The following is a 22,113-nucleotide window of genomic DNA, read 5'->3' as shown; positions in this document are numbered from 1 at the left end:
CGTTGTTTACTAATGTTAATAATGTTAATCTTCTTTAACGTTGATTGAGAAAGAACCTTTAGCCTACGTTTGGCAAATTCCCTTATGGATTCAACACTTTGTTAATCGTTGAACTAGAATATGGATTGCATTGGCCTATATAATCGAGCCACTTTCGTTGAATGGCATTTCTTTCTCCACAAAACTGTCAAGGTGATATCGACTTTTGACTGAAACCGCATAAAATAACTCGATGTTGCTTAATTTTGCTCCATTGTTCGGCACATTAATTATCCCCCCCGCTCCCAGCGTTTTTTGGGGGGGCTGGGCGGTGATAAGGTGTTTATGAAATGTTTGGGTGTAGAGTTTTTTTTAGAAATATGCTTTCATGGCGAACCCAATGTGTTCTAGTTTTGAAAATCGTTATAAAGAGACCCGGTTGGTAAAAGCAGGTTCCCACGAGGCTGTTGACTCTATAGGCTAAAGCTTAATCCCCACAAATACCAATCCATTTGGTAACAAAAAAATGTCTGAGCTGTCCCACAGTCGTTGAGAATGGAAATGGCATAACTACAATTCAATAAATGTAGCATAACAATAATCAATTCGCGAGAATGAACATGTACGAATGGCTTGAACATTAAAACAACAGTTTATTAGCCTATTACTTTCCAATTTTACAAAATCGATTTGATCTTTCTTAAATATTTTTTTCCCAACAAGAAGTAGCCGCAGATATGATAACCATCAATAAATCAAAGGGGAAATAGGTCTAGTGCCATTTTGAGACATGGCATGTGCCTATGTGGTTTTATTTTGGAGGGGAAAAAAGGATGTGGATTTATATTCCTAATATAAACCTCAAATGTCAATGGTGTCCGAGTTGCTAGGGATAGAATAATATGCAACCATAACATGAGATAATCTTAATTTATACAGGCTTTTATGAGCCTTCTAAAGGCTTGGAAGCTTGGCAGATGTCCCAATGATGCAACTTTTCAACCATTGTTGGTTAGTGCAGTGAGTTTATGTGATGCCAGGCAGAGAGGGAGGGAGCGGACTCAGAGGACAGTTGCCGTGCGCACTGCAGGAATGTCGTCGGCCTCCGAGGCTCAGACAATGAGATGAATAGTAATTGTAGAACCTGGCCGCTAGATGGCAGGGTAGTCAACCTATTGTAACCTACAGTCAAAAGCAGGGGCGTTACAACGATTTGATGACATTGGGGGCTTAGCCCAAAGCCAGAGGAGGAAACCTAGCAGGGGTTTCTGGGGGTCTCCGCTGGAAGAAAAAACCTATAATTTTAACAGCTAAATGCATCAATATAGTGGACTTTGAAATTAACATTAATAAGAAGAATCAACATGTCAATTCTATTCAAAAGCCAATACAATATAAATACCATACAAGACATTCAGGTAACTTGCACCTTCCCACCTACCACAGCAGTGGTGTCAGTTCAGCCAAACCTAGGGTATGGCAAAGTGGGGTGTGGGGAGTGTGGGGGGGGGGGTGAATTTTTTGGAAGTTGAAGCTCATTTACTGCCTTTATTCACAATTTAAAACGCAAAAAAATGTTATTTTGAGAACAGCAAAAATAAACAAAATGTATCATCACCGAAATATTAGGTTTAAAGGTCTGTGGAACAGCATATACAATGTCAACCACTAATCAACCTCATAAATTGACTAATTTACTTGTGGAACGGCACATATACAGTGCAACGTGAAATAGATGCATAAAACACGCTATCAAGTCAGAACAAGGCCGACTTTAAATGTCAACTTCTATGAGTTTCAAGTTTGAGGAAGCTATTTTTCTACCATAAAATTGCACCTTCATAATAATGGATTGCATGCATCTATCATCAAATTTGCAGACTAATGTAAGATAGGCTACTTTTCCTAATGTGATGAATAGATTGCATAGTCATAATCTAGGCTAATAATACAACTCAAATCACTGTAAACTAAACAGACAGTTCTGAACACTGCATGCCTGAGTGCTTAGTGACAGGGTAGGCCTTATCAGAGACATTTCTTCTGTTTTTGCACAGGGAAAATGTGACCTTTTATAAACATAGTTCATGCAATTGTATTACACTTTATATGACTGGAGACATAACCAACATAATTTTTAATATGACACAAATTAGTAGCCTACTCCGCTGAATAAATTGCAGCCTACTCCTTCTAATCTAGCCCTTTGAAAAGAGGAGACAAAAATTGTACAATATGATGACCATCTAGCCTGGAGGAGGAAATGATTGTCCCCCAAAATACGTTGAAGTGGTACTCATCCAATGATAAAGGCAGTGCATGTGTCCAAATACTCATACTTGCATCCTTAATAGTAGGCCGTTTGAGTATGTAAAGCTGATCTATTAGATGGGGACGCGCTACTGAAATCAACTAATAGCTGTGAAACAACACAATCGCGCATGACACATTCTCAGTATGCAAAAATAGAATGTATCATAGCATCTGAGTTTTCTAAAAATCGAATATGGTTTAAATGCCAGGATGTTATACTAATTTTGGTTCTTCATTTAGTAGAATTCGATGCACACTTTTCCACAATGCTTGGAAGAGCTGGGCTGCGAGTGATAGGCCCTAGTTCTCTTCAAGTAGCTAAACAACAGCTAGGCCACTTAATTGGGAAGATTCCGAATAGAGAAGCTTCAAATGTAGGCTAAGTCGTCTTTGTTCTCCTTAAACTTATCACCAGTAGAGGCTACATCTTCGAGAAGAAAATTATTTTGATTTGTTTTACCCAAAGTGGATTTCTGTTTTCTCATTGAAAAGTGTTTATTGTTCTCTTGGACTTCATCAGAGCTTTTAAACTAAATTCTAAACGATCCTTTACGTTTCTGAATGTCTCGGCACCAGGAACTCGGGATGTGGCTGCGTTATTGATGTCACGTTAATCAGGCCTTTTAATTTGAAAATATGGATTGTTTAGTATTTAATTAATCGATTAAGCCTTAGCAGTCATTCTCATCTCATTCCCAATCATCAGTGCATTAGTTTATTATGTTGCTGTCCAGCGGTTCTGAATTTGTGATTTGTGACTGTCCATATTTTTCTGTACAATAGCCTTTCGATTTGGTGTGTACTAGGCAATTTGATTTAATTTATGTTACTGTACTTTGGTTATACTAATAAATATGTTGAAATGTAACCAAATAATCTGTTTCTCTCTTCAATCCTTTTTAAATAAGATAGATGGGATTTATGGGCTATGGTACAGGTCGAGTGATAGTCTGCCTATAACCAGCCTGAGAAGGCCTATAACTCCATTCCTATTCTATTCGGAGTTTTGATAAATTAATCAAATTGGAAAATAACATGTAAAGTGTAGGTCCCATGTTTCATGCGCCGAAATAAAAGATCCCAGACATTTTCCATACGCACAAAAAGCTTTGTTCTCTCCAATTTTGTGTACAAATTTGTTTACATCCCTGTTAGTGGGATTTTCTACTTTGCCAAGATAATCCATCCACCTGACTGGTTTGGAATATCAAGAAACTGATTAAACAGCATGATCATTACACAAGTGCACCTTGTGCTGGGACAATAAATTGCCACTCTAAAATGTGCAGTTTTGTGACAAAACACAATGCCACAGATTCATCTGCCACCATCACATTTCAGCGTGATAATGCATGGCCCCATGTCGCAAAGATCTGTATACAATTCCTGGAGGTTGAAAATGGCCCCGTTCTTCCAAGGCCTCCATATTCACCAAACATGTCTCCCATTGAGAATGTTTGGGATGCTTTGGATCGATAGTGTGTTCCAATATCCAGCAACTTCGCACAGCCATTGAAGAGGAGTGGGACAACATTCCACAGGCCACAATCAAAAGCCTGATCAACTCTATGCAAAGGAGATGTGTTGCGCTGCATGAGGTACAGTACCTTGCAAAACTATTCATCCTTGTTGGTGTTTTTCCTATTTTGTTGCATTACAACCTGTAATTTAAATTGATTTTTATTTGGATTTCATGTAAAGGACACACACAAAATAGTCCAAATTGGTGAATTGAAATGAAAAAAAATAACCTTTTTCAAAAATTTAAAATAATACAAAACAGAAAATTGGTGCATGCATATGTATTCACCCCCTTTGCTATGAATCCCCAAAATATCTAGTGCAACCAATTACCTTCAGAAGTCACATAATTAGTTAAATAAAGTCCACCTGTATGCAAACTAAGTGTCACATGATCTGTCACATGATCTCAGTATATTTACACCTGTTCTGAAAGACCTCAGAGTCTGTAACACCACTAAGCAAGGGGCACCACCAAGCAAGTGGCACCAAGAAGACCAAGGAGCTCTCTAAAAAGGTCAGGGACAAAGTTGTGGAGAAGTACAGATCAGGGTTGAGTTGTCAGAAACTTTGAACATCCCATGGAGCACCATTAAATCCATTATTAAAAAACTGAAAGAATATGGCACCACAACAAACCTGCCAAGACAAGGCCGCCCACCAAAACTCATGGACCAGGCAAGGAGGGCAATAATCAAAGGCAATAAAGAGACCAAAGATAACCCTGATGGAGCTGCAAAGCTCCACAGCAGAGATTGGAGTATCTGTCCATAGGACCACTTTAGGCCGTGCACTCCACAGAGCTGGGCTTTACGGAAGAGTGGCCAGAAAAATGCCATTGCTTAAAGAAAAATATAAGAAAACACATTTGGTGTTCGCCAAAAGGCATGTGGGAGACTCCCCAAACATATGGAAGAAGGTACTCTGGTCAGATGAGACTAAAATTGTGCTTTTTGGCCATCAAGGAAAACGCTATGTCTGGTGCAAACCCAACACCTCCCATCACCCTGAGAACACCAAGAGGATGTTTTTCATCGGCAGGGACTGGGAAACTGGTCAGAATTGAAGGAATGATGGATAGTGCTAAATACAGGGAAATCCTTGAGGGAAACCTGTTTCAGTCTTCCAGAGATTTGAGACTGGGATGGAGGTTCACCTTCCAGCAGGACAATGACCCTAAGCATACTGCTAAAGCAACACTCGAGCGCTTTAAGGGGAAACATTTAAATGTCTTGGAATGGCCTAGTCAAAGCCCTATTGAGAATCTGTGGTATGACTTAAATATTTCTGTACACCAGCAGAAAACACATCCAACTTGAAGGAGCTGGAGCAGTTTTGCCTTGAAGAATAGGCAAAAATCCCAGTGGCTAAATGTGCCAAGCTTATAGAGACATACCCCAAGAGACTTGCAGCTGTAATTGCTGCAAAAGGTGGCACTAGAAAGTATTGACTTTGGGGGGTGAATAGTTATGCACGCTGTTTTTATGTGTTATTTCTTGTTTGTTTCACAATTTTTTTTTATTTTGCATCTTCAAAGTGGTAGGCATGGTGTAAATCAAATGACACAACCCCCCCCCCCCCCAAAAAATCTATTTTAATTCCAGGTAGTAAGGCAACAAAACAGCGAAAATGCTTTTGCAAGCCACTGTACTGCTCCATAAACAAATTAACAACAGACTTTCAGCATGCTTATAGAGAAGGGCACTCGACATGTACAGCACTGACAAAAATGACTGATGATTGGTTGAAAGAAATGGATAAGATTGTGGGAGCTGTAATGTTTGATTTCAGTGCAGCCGTTGATATTATTGACCATACATAACCTGTTGAGAAAATGTACAGTACCAGTCAGAAGTTTGGACACACCTACTTATTTGAGGGTTTTTCTTTATTTTGACTATTTCCTACATTGTAGAATAATAGTGAAGTATTATTCATATAGTGAATAGTGAAGACATCAAAACTATGAAATAACACATATGGAATCATGTAGTAAACCATATAGTAAACCATATGCCATATGATAACCAGATATCGTTAAACCATTGATCTTTCCTAAAAGATAGAGCGGAAGAACAAGCATGAGTCTCTTGTAGAAAGTAAAAGTCTGCCTTCAACCGTTTGCAATACAGGAAAATAGCCTTACATTTCAGTAAATTACGAACACCCCTGACATTAATTGAACAAAGAGATAAAGACAAGCTTCAACCAACCTTGTTATGCTAATATAAGCATTTTCTAAGGATACATAACTCAAAAGGATTTCCATCCCATTATTAACCTCTCCAACAAAAACAAACAAATGCTGGTCATAAAGTTACTAAAGTATTCTTACTCCCACAAGGGGGAGACATTGTGTAGACTTTACAATAAGCAGTTATTCACCTAGAGTTAGTGTTTAGTTTACCAGTTCTCATGTCAGCCTTTTCTCATTCAAGTGTTTGTGTACATTTTTTATAATTGAAGGCTGCTTTTCACCTGGCACTTAGGCAGCTTTTTGGCCTGACAGTTCTGTCCGAGTTAGATTCTGTCGCTCTCTCAAATATTCTGATCTGGCCGCATTTCTTTCCCAAAGATGATCACTCTTGCACCGACAAAAAAAATCTGTTTTCCGTGCCTTTTGAGCTGCAGCCACCATCGGCCACAGTTTCTCTCTTGTCACTTTGTCCGCTGAGGTCAGATCCTCTGTGAACCTCAATTTTTGCTTGATGAGGAATTCACAATTCTTCGCTCGCCTCCAAGAGAAGATCCCGTGTAGATCTGTTGGTGAACTGGATGATGGTTGTCCTCGGTCTTGTCTTGATCATTGACTCTTCCCAAACAATGAACGATGTCTACACTTTCCTGAAGTTTGGCTTTTGATTCAGGAATGACAGCTCCACAGATGTCAACAACTCTGCATTTGATGTCCTCACCCAACTGCGCTGAGATCTCTCTGCCTCATTCACCTTTCTTCGAGATCAGCCAAATTCTTAACATTTTCATGTCACTTTTGAGGGTTTTCACTTCTTCAAAGATAAAGTCAGATTTTTTTCATGGCCTCAATTTTCATCGTATTCTCCCTCACCATGTCCTCCAAGCCATTTGCCTTTTCATCTATCTTTGCTGTCAAAAGCATTACAATATTGTTTTGCATCTCAAGAAGTGACATACCCTCTTGGCCTCATCTTTTTCCCCTGTGGCTTGACTGGAGTGCTGGGGTCGTAAGGTAACGAACGGCCTGAGCTGTGGACTGGAGGGGCGCGAGTTGTGAGCATTGTTGTCCGTGCTCACCACATTTTCATCACCTATTGCAGTATTTCCCCACACAGTTACATTCTGAAGAGGAGTACCCAAAATCATACTGAAGAGGAGTACCCAAAATCATACTGAAGAGGAGTACCCAAAATCATTCTGAAGAGGAGTACCCAAAATCATACTGAAGAGGAGTACCCAAAATTATACTGTAGAGGAGTACCCAAAATCATACTGAAGAGGAGTACCCAAAATCATACTGTAGAGGAGTACCCAAAATCATACTGAAGAGGAGTACCCAAAATCATACTGAAGAGGAGTACCCAAAATCATTCTGAAGAGGAGTACCCAAAATCATACTGTAGAGGAGTACCCAAAATCATACTGAAGAGGAGTACCCAAAATCATACTGAAGAGGAGTACCCAAAATCATACTGAAGAGGAGTACCCAAAATCATACTGAAGAGGAGTACCCAAAATCATACTGAAGAGGAGTACCCAAAATCATACTGAAGAGGAGTACCCAAAATCATACTGAAGAGGAGTACCCAAAATCATACTGAAGAGGAGTACCCAAAATCATACTGTAGAGGAGTACCCAAAATCATACTGAAGAGGAGTACCCAAAATCATTCTGAAGAGGAGTACCCAAAATCATACTGTAGAGGAGTACCCAAAATCATTCTGAAGAGGAGTACCCAAAATCATACTGAAGAGGAGTACAAAATCATACTGAAGAGGAGTACCCAAAATCATACTGAAGAGGAGTACCCAAAATCATACTGAAGAGGAGTACCCAAAATCATACTGAAGAGGAGTACCCAAAATCATACTGAAGAGGAGTATCCAAAATCATACTGAAGAGGAGTACCCAAAATCATACTGAAGAGGAGTACCCAAAATCATACTGAAGAGGAGTACCCAAAATCATACTGAAGAGGAGTATCCAAAATCATACTGAAGAGGAGTACCCAAAATCATACTGAAGAGGAGTACCCAAAATCATACTGAAGAGGAGTATCCAAAATCATACTGAAGAGGAGTACCCAAAATCATACTGAAGAGGAGTACCCAAAATCATACTGAAGAGGAGTACCCAAAATCATACTGAAGAGGAGTACCCAAAATCATTCTGAAGAGGAGTACCCAAAATCATTCTGAAGAGGAGTACCCAAAATCATACTGAAGAGGAGTACCCAAAATCATACTGAAGAGGAGTACCCAAAATCATTCTGAAGAGGAGTACCCAAAATCATACTGAAGAGGAGTACCCAAAATCATACTGTAGAGGAGTACCCAAAATCATACTGAAGAGGAGTACCCAAAATCATACTGAAGAGGAGTACCCAAAATCATACTGAAGAGGAGTACCCAAAATCATACTGTAGAGGAGTACCCAAAATCATTCTGAAGAGGAGTACCCAAAATCATACTGTAGAGGAGTACCCAAAATCATACTGAAGAGGAGTACCCAAAATCATACTGTAGAGGAGTACCCAAAATCATACTGAAGAGGAGTACCCAAAATCATACTGAAGAGGAGTACCCAAAATCATACTGTAGAGGAGTACCCAAAATCATACTGAAGAGGAGTACCCAAAATCATACTGAAGAGGAGTACCCAAAATCATACTGTAGAGGAGTACCCAAAATCATACTGAAGAGGAGTACCCAAAATCATACTGAAGAGGAGTACCCAAAATCATACCGAAGAGGAGTACCCAAAATCATACTGAAGAGGAGTACCCAAAATCATACTGAAGAGGAGTACCCAAAATCATACCGAAGAGGAGTACCCAAAATCATACTGAAGAGGAGTACCCAAAATCATACCATCTTTTGTGGTTAATTGTCCATCTGACGATCTCTCCATTTATTTTATTTTGGTTCTGGAAGTGTCCATGTACGTTCGACAAATTAGATTTTGAGCTAGCTATCTAGTGTTGTCGTAAACTAAACTAAACCATACTCATATGGCGTTTGACCGTAGAAATGACCAAATAGTCATATTTGGGTAAGGAAATCCAATAATTCCTTCAGCTACCAAAACAACTTATTGACCGCCCTCCGTAAGTTGTATTTGGTCTGTAATGTGTTTTTTCGTTATATGTCAGACCCCTGTAAGAGTAGCCATTGGTGTCAGCTAATGGTGATCCTAATAAATCAAATTAAATCAAGCCCAGCGATGGTCAAAAGATCATCTTGCTGTGAATGTGTCTCTTGAGGAGCAAAGTTGTGACAATACATTTATGAGTGTCCAATATTTTGCAAATATAGAGGCAATCAAAACATAATGGAAAACACATCACCATAAATAAAAATGTGTTTATTATAATCAGATGTAAAATATGAAGACAGTAAAAAAGTACACCCTTTATAAATATTGTGTCTGTTTAGGGCAATCAACATTTTCATTTCATATCCAGCATATTATTATTTTCTTGTTACAATACCAGGGGCCTCATGCACCCATTATTTTAGAGGGGTGATATAGTACATGAAGATGGATGGTGGAAATTCTGAGAATTCTGACAAAATGGAGAGTTTAGCATTTTTCAAACACCTGAAACAGCTTTTTCCTGCAATCTAGAGCCATAATTGTTATGCCTAATTCTATGTAAATATATTATATTTTTCTGCATAGGTTATTTAACCATACCCCTAAACGGTTTAATTGTAATTTTAATTAATGATGCACATTGATTCTTTAAGAACTTTTATATCTGAAGAGTTTAGTACAAACTGCCACACTGGTATATAGTCCCATAACCCAAGAATTAAAGCTATTTTTGTATTTTCTAAAGTCTAGCAACCTTGCCAGCAGACATGCCAGCTAAGATAGTTAGACAAGCAACTCTAACATGACTGATAGCCTGAAATGGCTGGGAATCTATTTATGAGGCTGGGAGATTAGGAAACTATTCATAATAAAACACGCTTCACTGTCCCAATAATTACAAAGGGCACTGTAGCTGGCTAGCTAAAGTCAACTTCATAAAATTGCTAGGTGGCTAGTATTACAGAGAAACAACCAAACGTGTGTTGTATTTACTTCTCAAGAATGAATCAATTGGCTACATAGCGTGATCAAAATTATTTTCATACATAGCTCCTGTGAGACCTGCCGATAACCGGCAGTAAAAATCAACTGTGATTCACTCGATACTCTCCTCCTCCACTGACAATACTCTCTGCACGCATATCTTTGGTCCGCGATGCACCTTGGAAGGAGCCACTTACTGGTCCAGACTCTGTGGCCCCTCCGCAACATACAGCTGACAGATCTTTTTTTATAAATAAATGATGAAAATATGTGGGCTCTTTAGGTTTCTTCCTAGGTTCCTGCCTTTCTATGGAGTTTTTCCTAGCCACTGTGCTTCTACATCTGCATTGCTTGCTGTCTGGAGTTTTAGGCTGGTTTCTGTACAGCACTTCATGACATCGGCTGATGTAAAAAAGGGCTTTATAAATACATTTGAATGATTGGCTTAAAAATGATATTTATAAATAATGTAACGTGAGGAGGCCCTTGTGCCCCGATGGGCATGATGCCTCTGACAATACTTTCAAGTAACACAAGACCCAATTATCCATCCTTTTGCCAATGGAATACCCCCCAACACACCCATATCCTTTAAAACGACACACCGTCTAGTACCATTAAACTTACTCCCTTCAAAAAGATGTTCCACTCTGTTTCACACTTACTCAGGTCTTAATCAGAGTAGCTGCAGTTGGTTCAGGAAAGTGGGGAAGTTACAGTACTGGTTGCAAACCCTTAGTTTTATACCGTGTGGATAGGCAGCTAGATCCACACGGTGAGAGGGGAATGAGACTATCCATGCCAGCGTACATCTGTGCGTTCTCTACTGGTCCTGTTTCTTGGGTATTTTGTATGCAGCATCCTTTCATTTTGTACCTGAAAAAGTCCAAACTTTTTTTTTCATTATAGACAATTCATAACTGGCACCAGCATGTGACTCCAAATCAGAGTAACTGCTACAGCTCGGGGGAAATACTAGACATTCATGCTGTCACTCACAAAGACACATTCATTTATGCATTTACGCACAGCGAGTGCTGACACGCACAGACACAAAGTATTATGTGAATGCTCAGGACAGGAAAGAGTGACAGACAGTAGGTAGGGCACACAGGGGTGTGATAATAGAGCCACATTTGATCCCTGACTTCCCAGCATGCAAAATATTAAACAGTCTGAGTTATGGGGTGGTGCAAGTGTTGTTGGGGGATAAAGTACAGTATATGGACTGATTCATATGGATTCAATATTTGATCACAAGGAAAAGAAAGACACCACTATTGATTGGACCCACCACAGTGATAAATGCTATACTGGTTCCTTCCTTCCTTCCTTCCTTCCTTCCTTCCTTCCTTCCTTCCTTCCTTCCTTCCTTCCTTCCTTCCTTCCTTCCTTCCTTCCTTCCTTCCTTCCTTCCTTCCTTCCTTTATAATGGATAGATGGAGGAATCATGTTGTGCCTTCAATTGACCATAATGCATTCCATCTTGGGGTTGATGAAAGAGAAGCCTGCAAAGGCCGCCTGGTCCATAGAGTCCATCAGGTTCTTGTCCGCGTGGGAGAGGCGGGGCTTCTCACGCAGGAACTCCCGGTCAAAGTTGCTGCAGTCATTGGGCGCTTTCTGTGCTTGGCAGAGAAGGGGTGTCAGTTCAACAAGTGACCAATAGAAACATTCACACCACAACTCCAAACAAGTCATTCACAATGGTGTAAACCAATCAAAAGCATCAATGTGTGAGTTTCACTATCCACATCAAAGCCAGAGAACCAGATCGTACCACTTTAGGTTTGAAGGGGGGTTCCAGCTCTCTCTTCTCCAGGGCAGGCCAATTGAGGGTCTTGAAGAAGGAGTGTCCTTGGATGTTCCCCACCACCCCTAGTCTGTTACTAGGGTCTCGTTCAAACAGCTGGGGATCGAGCACAGAGACGCACAAGAGCTTAGGAACAGGCATCCCATCTGAGATGTAAGGTGTGTGTGTGTGTGTGTGTGCAGAGCTTGAGCTTGTGAGTGTGTAGATGGGAGGGGTCGAGAGGGTTATACTGTAATCGCAACATTGTTTGCATATTTATGGAAAAATAACCTTTTTTTCCCCCAGGGGCAACGTTGTGACATTCCAATACCTGTCTTTCTCTGTATGTCTGGGTGTGACTAAACTCAGCAAAAAAAGAAACATCCTCTCACTGTCAACTGGGTTATTTTCAGCAAACTTAACCTGCGTAAATATTTGTATGAACATAACAAGATTCAACAGCTGAGACAAACTGAACAAGTGGCACAGAACTTGTGACTAACAGAAATGGAATAATGTGTCCCTGAACAAAGGGGGGGGGGGGGGTCAATATCAAAGTAACAGTCAGTATCTGGTGTGGCCACCAGCTGCATTAAGTACTGCAGTGCATCTCCTCCTCAAGGACTGCATCAGATTTGCCAGTTCTTGCTGTGAGAAGTTACCCCACTCATCCACCAAGGCACCTGCAAGTTCCCGGACATTTCTGGGGGGAATGGCCCTAGCCCTCACACTCCGATCTAAAAGGTCGCAGACTTGCTCAATGAGATTGAGATCCGGGCTCTTCACTGGCCATTGCAGAACACTGACATTCTTGTCTTGCAGGAAATCATGCACAGAACGAGCAGCGTGGCTGATGGCATTGTCATGCTGGAGGGTCATGTCAGGATGAGCCTGCAGGAAGGGTACCACATGAGGGAGGAGGATGTCTTCCCTGTAACGCACAGTATTGAGATTGCCTGCAATGACAACAAGCTCAGTCCGATGATGCTGTGACACACCACCCCAGACCATGACGGATCCTCCACCTCCGAAATCGATCCCGAGTACAGGCCTGGGTGTAATGCTCATTCCGATCATCAACGCCGGTGAGACAAAACCGTGACACGTCAGTGAAGAGCACATTTTGCCAGTCCTGTCTGGTCCAGCGACGGTGGGTTTGTGCCCATAGGCGACGTTGTTGACGTTGATGTCTGGTGAGGACCTGCCTTACAACAGGCCTACAAGCCCACAGTCCAGCCTCTCTCAGCCTATTGTGGACAGTCTGAGCACTGATAGAGGGATTGTGCATTCCTGGTGTAACTCGGGCAGTTGTTGTTGCCATCCAGTACCTGTCCCGCAGGTGTGATGTTTGGATGTACCGATCATGTGCAGCTGTTGTTACACGTGGCCTGCCAATGCGAGGACGATCAGCTGTCCGCTCTGTCTCCCTATAGCGCTGTCTTACACGTCTCACAGTACGGACATTGCAATTAATTAGTATTTGATAGAAAACATTCTGAAGTTTCTAAAACTGTTTGAATGATGTCTGTGAGTATAACAGAACTCATTTGGCAGGTAAAAACCTGAGAAAAAAATCCAACCAGGAAGTGGGAAATCTGAGGTTGAACATTTTTCCAACTCATTCCCTATTGAAGATACAGTGGGATATTGGTCATGTTGCACTTCCTAAGGCTTCCACTAGATGTCCACAGTCTTCAGAACCTTGTTGGTCTGGCAGAGTGCCACAAGCTCGTGACGCTCGTTCACGTGAGAGTTAGCTTGAGTTCCATTGCATATCTGAAAACAAAGGAGTTCTCCAGTTGAAACATTATTGAAGATGTATGTTAACATCCTAAAGATTGTTTGACATGTTTCTACGGACTGTAACGGAACTTAGTGAACGTGCTTCGTGAGTTTGGATTTGTTTACAAAACGCACTAACAAAAGTAGCTCTATGGACATAAATGATGGACATTATCGAACAAAACAAACATTTATTGTGGAGCTGGGATTCCTGGGAGTCATCAAAGGTAAGTGAATATTTATAATGTTATTTCTGACTTCTGTTGACTGCACAATATGGCGGATATATTTTTGGCTTGTTTGGTGACTGAGCGCCGTACTCAGATTGCTTGGTTTGCTTTTTCCGTAAAGCTTTTTTGAAATCTGACACAGCCGTTGCATTAAGAAGAAGTGTATCTAAAGTTCAATGCATAACACTTGTATTTTCATCAACATTTATTATGAGTATTTCTGTAAATTGATGTGGCTCTCTGCAAAATCACCGGATGTTTTTGGAACTACTGAACATAAAGCGCCAATGTATACTGAGATCTTTTGATATAAATATGAAATTTATCAAACAAAACATACATGTATTGTGTAACATGAAGTCCTATGAGTGTCATCTGATGAAGATCATCAAAGGTTAGTGATTCATTTGATCTCTATTTCTGATTTTTGTGACTCCTCTCTTTGGCTGGAAAAATGGCTGTGTTTTCTGTGACTTGGCTCTGACCTAACATAATCATTTGTGGTGCTTTCACCGTAAAGCCTATTTGAAATCGGACACTGGTGGGATTAACAAGAAGTCTATCTTTAAAATGGTGTTAAATTCTTCTATGTTTGAGAAATTTTAATTATGGGATTTCTGTTGTTTTGAATTTGGCGATCCTGTTAGAGGGATCTCAGCCCTAAGAAGTTAACAACCAATTTACAATTTTCATTAATTGTTTATAGTTCATTGAACAAGCATTTGTTTAAACCCTTTACAATGAAGATCTGTGAAGTTAATTGGGATTTTTACAAATTATCTTTGAAAGACAGGGTCCTGAAAAAGGGACGTTTCTTTTTTTGCTGAGTTTACGTGTGAATGTCTGTGTATGCATGGTTAGTGTGGATGAAAGTTAGGGGCGAATGCAAGATTACATTGTTTACTAGTGGAGCCCCATCTGCCATCTACGGTCACAGACATACAACACTGTGAAAATGAGGTCAGGGGTCAGTGAGAGAAGAGAATGAGCAGTAGCTTCACCCTCTCCAGCAGGTCCTTGGCCTCCTTGGTGAGCCAGCCAGGGTAGTGAGGCACGTCCATCCTGATGGACTCAAAGAGCTCTTCCTCGTCATCACCCTGGAATGGAGACTGGCCAATCAGCATCTCATACACCAGCACGCCAAACGACCACCAATCCACGGAGAAGGTGTACTTCTGTCCCAGCAGGATCTGAGAATGGACAGACATAGAGACACATAGTCAACTATGTTAGGAGTCAACTACAGTCAGGATCAAAACACAGGCTAACAAATACAGGACAGAGAGTAAATTGCTTTCAACAGAATCCTACAAAACCCTATCCCGCATAGACACAGACAGTCACACAAACCTCTGGTGCAATGTAGTCTGGCGTCCCACAGAAAGTGGTGGCCCGATTCTCTCCAAACATGTTCTCCTTGCACATCCCAAAGTCAGCAATCTTAATGTGGCCGTCCCTGTCCAGCATCACATTGTCCAGCTTCAGGTCCCTGTAGCAGGGAAGGGTTAAGGCAGGGGGGAGAGGGGTTCAATCCGCTCCCTGATTAAAGGGAATTAAGTTAATCTATTAAGCATTAATACAGGGGTGAATCATGTGCACGACAAGATTCGGCCATCGCAGTTCATGGAGCTCACCTGTAAATAATTCCTTTGGAATGGAGGAACTGCAGTCCAATTACAATTTCTGCTGAGTAGAACCTGGGGGAGAACAATGGTAGAGGCCCAACTACTTCTGAGTGCATGATCATTATGAAAGGCCTACAGTCTGTCCTTAACCTGCTATCAAACCCTCTTGGATGAGTTTTAAAGTAACATAACTACTTAGTGGCTGGTGGATGGTGAGATAGAGTCTACATAACACTGCAGTCTGTCACTCACGTGGCTCTGTGGAGATCAAAGCGACCCTTATCTTGTATGTGGAACATCAGATCCCCTCCATTCAGGTACTCCATCACGAAAAACAGGTGTTCCTGGAAAAACACACACACACACACACACACATAATCCTATCATTTACACAGATAAGTATAGTGACACAAATCAGTCTGAGGGAAAATAGTTCTCATAATAAAATATGAAGCTTTGGAGAGGGGTCTCACCCGGCTCTGGAAGGTGGAGTAGAGGTGTGCGAGGAAGGGGTTGTCCCAGGCCAGGGCCAGGACTCTCTTCTCCACCATGGTACACTCCACATCGTCATCCATCAGAACCACATCTTTCTTCAGGGCCTTCACAGCAAAGTACTGCCCTCTCCCCTTCAGCTCAGCCAGCAGGACCTGGAGCGCCAGACGGGAGAGGTGATACTGTTAGGCTGCATACTCCCAGAGAGAAAACACATGTTGAACAGACCAGAGCCGGCCACTGGGTTGCTATTGTCATTCTGACAACAGATAATAACATATAGTAACTAAACACCTAAAGTAGGATAGTTTGCAGCAGTTGAAGAGTGCCCTGGAACCTTTTAGACAAAGCAGTATTAGCATGTGACACTTGTGGGAAGGCAATTGAGTGTGTGTGCATGGGTGTCAGTGATGTGAGGGTAAATGTACCAGAGTTGTTGGCCTGGGGCCTACATTACCTTGCCAAAGCTGCCCTTGCCCAGCACCTTGTGGAACACAAAGTCATCGATGGTGAGGTGGATCGTGGGAGTGATGTTGGTGGGGGCAGGGACCTTACTACCCTCCCACAGCTTCTCATTGGCTTCTGTTGCACACACACACACACACACACACACAAAGAGGGGCATAATTTCAATATATACATTTACACATGTAAAGACACAACAACAACAAAATATGGATAAGAAAAACCAAAAAGTGTAGTTTACTAAAGCAATAAGGCTTGAGGGGGGGAGGGGTTTGTACATGGCCAATATACCACGGCTAAGGGCTGTTCAGGATACAGCCTTTAGCCGTGGTATATTGGCCATATATCACAAACCCCTAGGAGCCTTATTGCCATTATAAACTCGTTAAGAACGTAATTAAAACAGTAAAAATACATGTTTTGTCATATACCTGGTATACTTAAGCAATACGGCATGAGGAGTGGGTGTGGTATATGGCCAAAATACCACAGCTAAGGACTGTTCTTAAGCACGACACAATATGGAGTGCCTGGATACAGCCCTTAACCGTGATATGTTGGCCATATACCACAAACCCCCGAGGTTCCTTATTGCTATCATAAACTGGTTACCAATGTAATTAGAGCATTAAAAATACATGTTGTAGTGGTAAACGGTCTGATATACCACGGCTGTCAGCCAATCAGCATTCATGGCCCGAACCACCCAGTTTATAATGCAGAATACCTTGCTCTCAGCTGCAACAGTGACAGCTACTCACCACTAGGGTCCGCTCCTGGGCTTTTGTTGAAGTCCTGGTCGATTCCAATGTCCGTTGACTCGGATTTGTTGGATTCAGACCTACTTATGGATTTCTGAGGGGGCAAAAATGCCATTATAATAGGTTTATGAATGTGCATTAATGATTCTAAAAAACACATTCATATGTGTGAATGTGGGTATGACCAAGTGCATATCCCTGCCTTTCACACCTGGCTAACTTGGTTGAGGGCCTCAGACAGAAGTTTCTGGTTGATTCCACAGAGATTGCCCACTTTCTTCTGACACTTGTGATGGATGTTCATGGAACAATCTGGCAGGAGAAAGGAGAGTAGAGTAAGACACCGGTTGTGAAAGACGGAGAGGGAAAGAGATAGAGGGCCAGAGCTAACAGATTGCATGTATTGAAGATAGATGGAAAGAGACAGAGGGAATGAGAGAGAAGGGGCATCACACCCACCTTCACACTTGATGCCCTGCTTGACCATTCCCCACAGCATGCTGCCACAGTGGTCACAGAAGGTAGGGCTCATGTAGTTGTGGCTCTTGAAGCGATGCGGCATGTCGATCTTAAAGCGCTCCTTCTGGAACTGTGGACACAGAGCTCCCGTCATCAAAGAGCCAGTCCATAGTACCAATGAGCACTGCCCAAAAACCTGGGAGTCTGTGGGGCCTCACAGCCCTTCTGAAGCTCCTCATGGTTCCCCAAAGGGAGCAGGGGGCACACACCTACACCCTTAACTGGTGGACTGACTCCACCCTCACAGCACTGACTGGCCTATAAATCCACCTACACACCCAGGGGAGCTCCCATACAGGCTGCAGACAGGGTACTCTGCCCTCCAAGAGAAGGCAGATCTATCCTAGCTGCCTCAGGTGCTGAAGAGCTGATCCTACTGCTGCAAATACTAGCAGCCTTACGATCTCCCTGGCTGTATACGTCATAAGCAACACTAGTTAAAAGTGCTCCACTACTGGTAACAATGGTCTTATGCTGAAACCACTGGCACTATACTGGCTACTTTGGTCCTTTGCTAGCTAAATTACAACTGGAACGGAGCACCACTGTTCAGTTTTAAACACGATCCCATTGATTGGCCTGGTCTCTGACGGCCGTTGACCTCCCTGAATGGGTCTCGTCTTGCCGTTAAAGGGATGCAGAGAAGCGTGACACAGTTCCCTCACAGCTGCATGACCGCGATGCAATCAGAGGAATTGTCGTGGGAAAATGACGATCCAAGTAAACATATTGATCAAGGGAAATGCTCCGTTGAAAACTGATCTTCAAACACCCACTACTATTTGCAATGTATTATGACAGGCGGTCATAATGCTTACCACAGTGTCTCTACTGTTCTCTGCTGTTCCGGTGCATCTCCCAATGATTTTGTCGATGCATTTCTTGTGGATAGCCGCGTTGCATTCTGAGGACGGAGATAAAGCCACATTAGGGCAAGCTCACAGTCGAGACATTCACCTATTGATATGAGAAATGTGTATATTTGTGGGAGTGAATGACAGCACAGCGAACGTTTAGGATGCCTCCAAGCTACAAAATAATGTCCATATAGTGGAAAAATCTAAACAGCAAGTGGTCAGAGAGACACTCACGTCGGCACTTGTAGCCTTGCTTGTTGAGTCCCCTGTTTGAAAAGAAAACAGGGTGTAAGAGTCATACAATACATTTCTAAATCTTTGTGCACTTTTCCCAGAAGGTGAGAAAACCTCATGAAAAGTATTGATGGTGACAATAAACAACGGTAGCTTAACAGAATGAAAGAGAGGAGAAACATTCATTCATCTTTTTTCACAAACACCGTCCGCACACACTTCTAAGGCCAAAAGGGACATTGGTCATTCCTCAACCTGTCGCCATTAGGAACCAATAACAGTTTTCTTCTCTGGTTGGAAGGGGACAGCCCTGCCCTGGGGATTGTGCTGAGCTGCTGACCTTGTTGGTACACCCTGTGGGTTTTCCCAAGACAGTGACTTACAGAGCTCACATTACAGGTCGTGCCATCCAGTCTTATTGTTATTATTGGCCTGGCTACTCCAGTCAGGGAACAATTAGGGCTGCTAATGGGTCTACTTAGAGACCCCATGGGGGCTGGTTTTGGGGTAATCAGTCAACTCTCTCTGTACTCTGGTTTACTGCTAGGCCAAGGCATAATACCGTTTGCGTGTAAAACAAACAACTACACAAGTAAACCAGGTTGAAAGCCCACTCTTTGATGCAGTAATGACGTGTGAGAAAGTCATGCTCTTTTTCCATCAGTATGGATGGTATTATACACCAGCTTGCCTATGCTGCTCGTTCATCGCTCATCCACACATTTATATGTACATATTCTTATTCCATCCCTTTACTTCGATTTGTGCATATTAGGTAGTTGTTGTGGAATTGTTAGATATTACTGCACTGTCAGAACTAGAAGCACAAGCATTTCGCTACGCTCGCATTAACATCTGCTAACCATGTGTATGTGCCCAATACAGTTTGATTTGGTCATGGTGGTGTTAGGATAGGTACTCTCCGTCTCTCACCAGACAAACTCCCTGCAGACAGAGCAGAAGGTGGGCTGTCCGAAGAAGGTGGCGGTGAATTCATGGTTCTTGATGAAGTGCACCTTGGGCTGTTTAATGGCTCTCCTTCGGTTCAGTGTCTTCGGCTCGTCCACCACTTCGCGCATCTTCACTGTCGATTTAAACGCTGCTGGGGACACATGAAAATGATCAAGCTAATGATTCTATGTTCTCAGTCATACCATTGTGTCTGTGGGTGATATTGAGACATTTTGTTACAGTAGCTAGGATTCCAACCAATTTGCGACAGATTTTCATGCAAACATAAACAAATCTGCATAAAACTATATGCGCATTTTCAACCAGAATGTGTTTCCATCAAAATGACCTTTTGCGTATAAAAGGCTGTCCGTGTTGATGTAGTGCACATAAAAATAACTTTTGCTGTTAAAATCTCATGTACCAAAGGAAAAATACAAAGATAAATGGGTTTCCATCGCATTTTCAACTCTACCGATGGTTTTGTCACAACAACTGTTGCGTTATATAGCAAATGTGCCTACAATGGTTTTGGCACGTGCACTTTAAATCATCAGCTTGCAGCGGGTAGGCTACCCATATTATGAGATTATTATGGTTAACAGTGATATTATTACTGTCAAACGGCAGCCAAGCATCGATCATCATGTCACCTTCGATATTTATTGTAAAGGAGCATCAAAGCCTTGCACTTTCACCACCCTGTAAAGTTCTTCATAACTTATTTCATCTGTAGCCTAATAAACTGTATGGTTTCCCGAGTCATAGTGGGAAGACCAAGTTTACTCCAATATGATGGTTTTTATTTCAATATTTGCACATAAAAAGGTGTTTCCAATCACCATTTCTCACATAATACATTTTACAGAGACAAAAACATGCCACCATGTCGAATCAACAAATTGTCTGTTGGCATTTCCATCTGCCTGGTCGTGACTTTTTTCATGTGTCAGGTAAATCATCTGCATGAAATGGTGGAAAACTGGTGATGGAAATGTATTTACGTTGTTACAAATGGCACCTTGGTAAAAACATTAAATAAATGGAATTGCAAAAATTCATGCACCTTGTATCTACATTGTTATATTCTAAACCTGCATAAATTGAGTCTCAGAGTTAGAGATGATCTATTTGCTATAGAAATACCATTTATAAAACATGAACCATCAAGTTGGGATAGATTAAGGAAAAGAGATCTACAGACTGAGGTCACACTTGTTTGACTTTCAGAGTAAACCGTGACAACCTTCTGGGAAATGTGGATGCAGCTGGAGGAAGCCAAGGGGGCTGGGTCAAAGGTCATGAAAAGAAAATGAGAGCGGCGTGAGAGAGGTAAACAAAGAAAATAAAAACTGATATGAGGACTGTGAGAAGACACAAAAGAGAGTGAGGGAGGACACAGACAGACGGGAAGATGAATAGATAGAGAAGAAGAAAAAAAGATCTCATTCCATTGACTGGTGTGTATGTTTAGAGAGGAGTTGCTCCTGCCTGCCAACTCTGGATACAGGCTGGTGACAGAGTCAGGCAGAGAGGGCTACTCAGACACACAGGCCTAAATATACCACAGTCTGGGCTGCATTTCAGGAAACCTGCAGAGAGAGGGGGGTATGATGGATGCTGCTCCAGCCTAGCCTAGCCCAGGCCAAGCCAGAGCAGTTTCAGCCTGAATGAGACACTCCCACATACAGTCCCTCCCTAGGCCTGGGTCATATGCCAGCTGTAGATACACACACTCCCCCTTTCAGGGCCTGCAGGGCTTCTGGGCTAGGCTGAGCTCAATGTGACGAGCTGGCCTGGCAGACTTGTGCAGCAGCATATTTCTCTAAATCAAATCAAATATATTTCTCACATGCACCGAATACAACAAGTGCAGACTTTACCATGAAATGCTTACTTACGAGCCCTTTTCCAACAATGCAGTTGCAATGTAAGAAAATTAACAAATAGACAGAAATTAAATATGAACATAATAAAATAATAATAACGAGGCTATATGTAAGGAGTACCTATAGAGTCAGTGTACTAGAGTTTGAGGGAGTTGGGTGAGTGATTGAGGTAATATGTAGGTAGGGGGTGAAAAGCAGATTAAGTGTTCAGCAGTTTATTGGCTTTGGGGTAGAAGCTGTTCAGGAGCCTTTTGGTCTCAGACTTGGCGCCCCAGGACCACTTGCCGTGCGGTCGCAGAGAGAACAGACTAAGTTGGGTGGCTGGAGTCTTTGACAATTTGTAGGGCCTTCCTCTGACACCACCTGGTATAGAGATCCTGGATGGCAGAGAGCTCAGCCCCAGTGATGTACTGAGGTATACGCACTACA

The 22,113-nt window shown here is 42.0% G+C and overlaps 1 protein-coding gene across 3 annotated transcripts in view; it reads right to left on the bottom strand.

Moving 5' to 3' along the window:
- Positions 1 to 10,493: 10,493 nt before the first annotated feature.
- LOC135542088 (protein kinase C delta type-like) overlaps positions 10,494 to 22,113 on the bottom strand; it is a 36,805-nt gene continuing 25,185 nt past the window's right edge. For 2 of the 3 annotated variants that reach the window (XM_064968739.1, XM_064968740.1), the window contains exons 4-17: positions 19,778 to 19,946; positions 18,845 to 18,876; positions 18,572 to 18,657; positions 17,694 to 17,823; positions 17,446 to 17,546; positions 17,235 to 17,328; positions 16,466 to 16,590; positions 15,990 to 16,163; positions 15,769 to 15,860; positions 15,526 to 15,588; positions 15,242 to 15,380; positions 14,893 to 15,081; positions 11,868 to 11,996; positions 10,494 to 11,710 (exon numbers count right to left, since the gene is read on the bottom strand). In XM_064968739.1, the coding sequence (XP_064824811.1) occupies positions 11,552 to 11,710; positions 11,868 to 11,996; positions 14,893 to 15,081; positions 15,242 to 15,380; positions 15,526 to 15,588; positions 15,769 to 15,860; positions 15,990 to 16,163; positions 16,466 to 16,590; positions 17,235 to 17,328; positions 17,446 to 17,546; positions 17,694 to 17,823; positions 18,572 to 18,657; positions 18,845 to 18,876; positions 19,778 to 19,946 (1,682 nt within the window). In that variant the 3' untranslated portion in view covers positions 10,494 to 11,551. The remainder of the gene's footprint in view (positions 11,711 to 11,867; positions 11,997 to 14,892; positions 15,082 to 15,241; positions 15,381 to 15,525; positions 15,589 to 15,768; positions 15,861 to 15,989; positions 16,164 to 16,465; positions 16,591 to 17,234; positions 17,329 to 17,445; positions 17,547 to 17,693; positions 17,824 to 18,571; positions 18,658 to 18,844; positions 18,877 to 19,777; positions 19,947 to 22,113) is intronic. The other variant, XM_064968741.1, reaches the window with a different exon arrangement.

Source organism: Oncorhynchus masou, chromosome 6 (genome assembly GCF_036934945.1).
Source record: "Oncorhynchus masou masou isolate Uvic2021 chromosome 6, UVic_Omas_1.1, whole genome shotgun sequence".
In the NCBI taxonomy this organism is placed as follows: Eukaryota; Metazoa; Chordata; class Actinopteri; order Salmoniformes; family Salmonidae; genus Oncorhynchus; species Oncorhynchus masou.
This window is presented reverse-complemented; position numbering and strand designations above follow the sequence as displayed.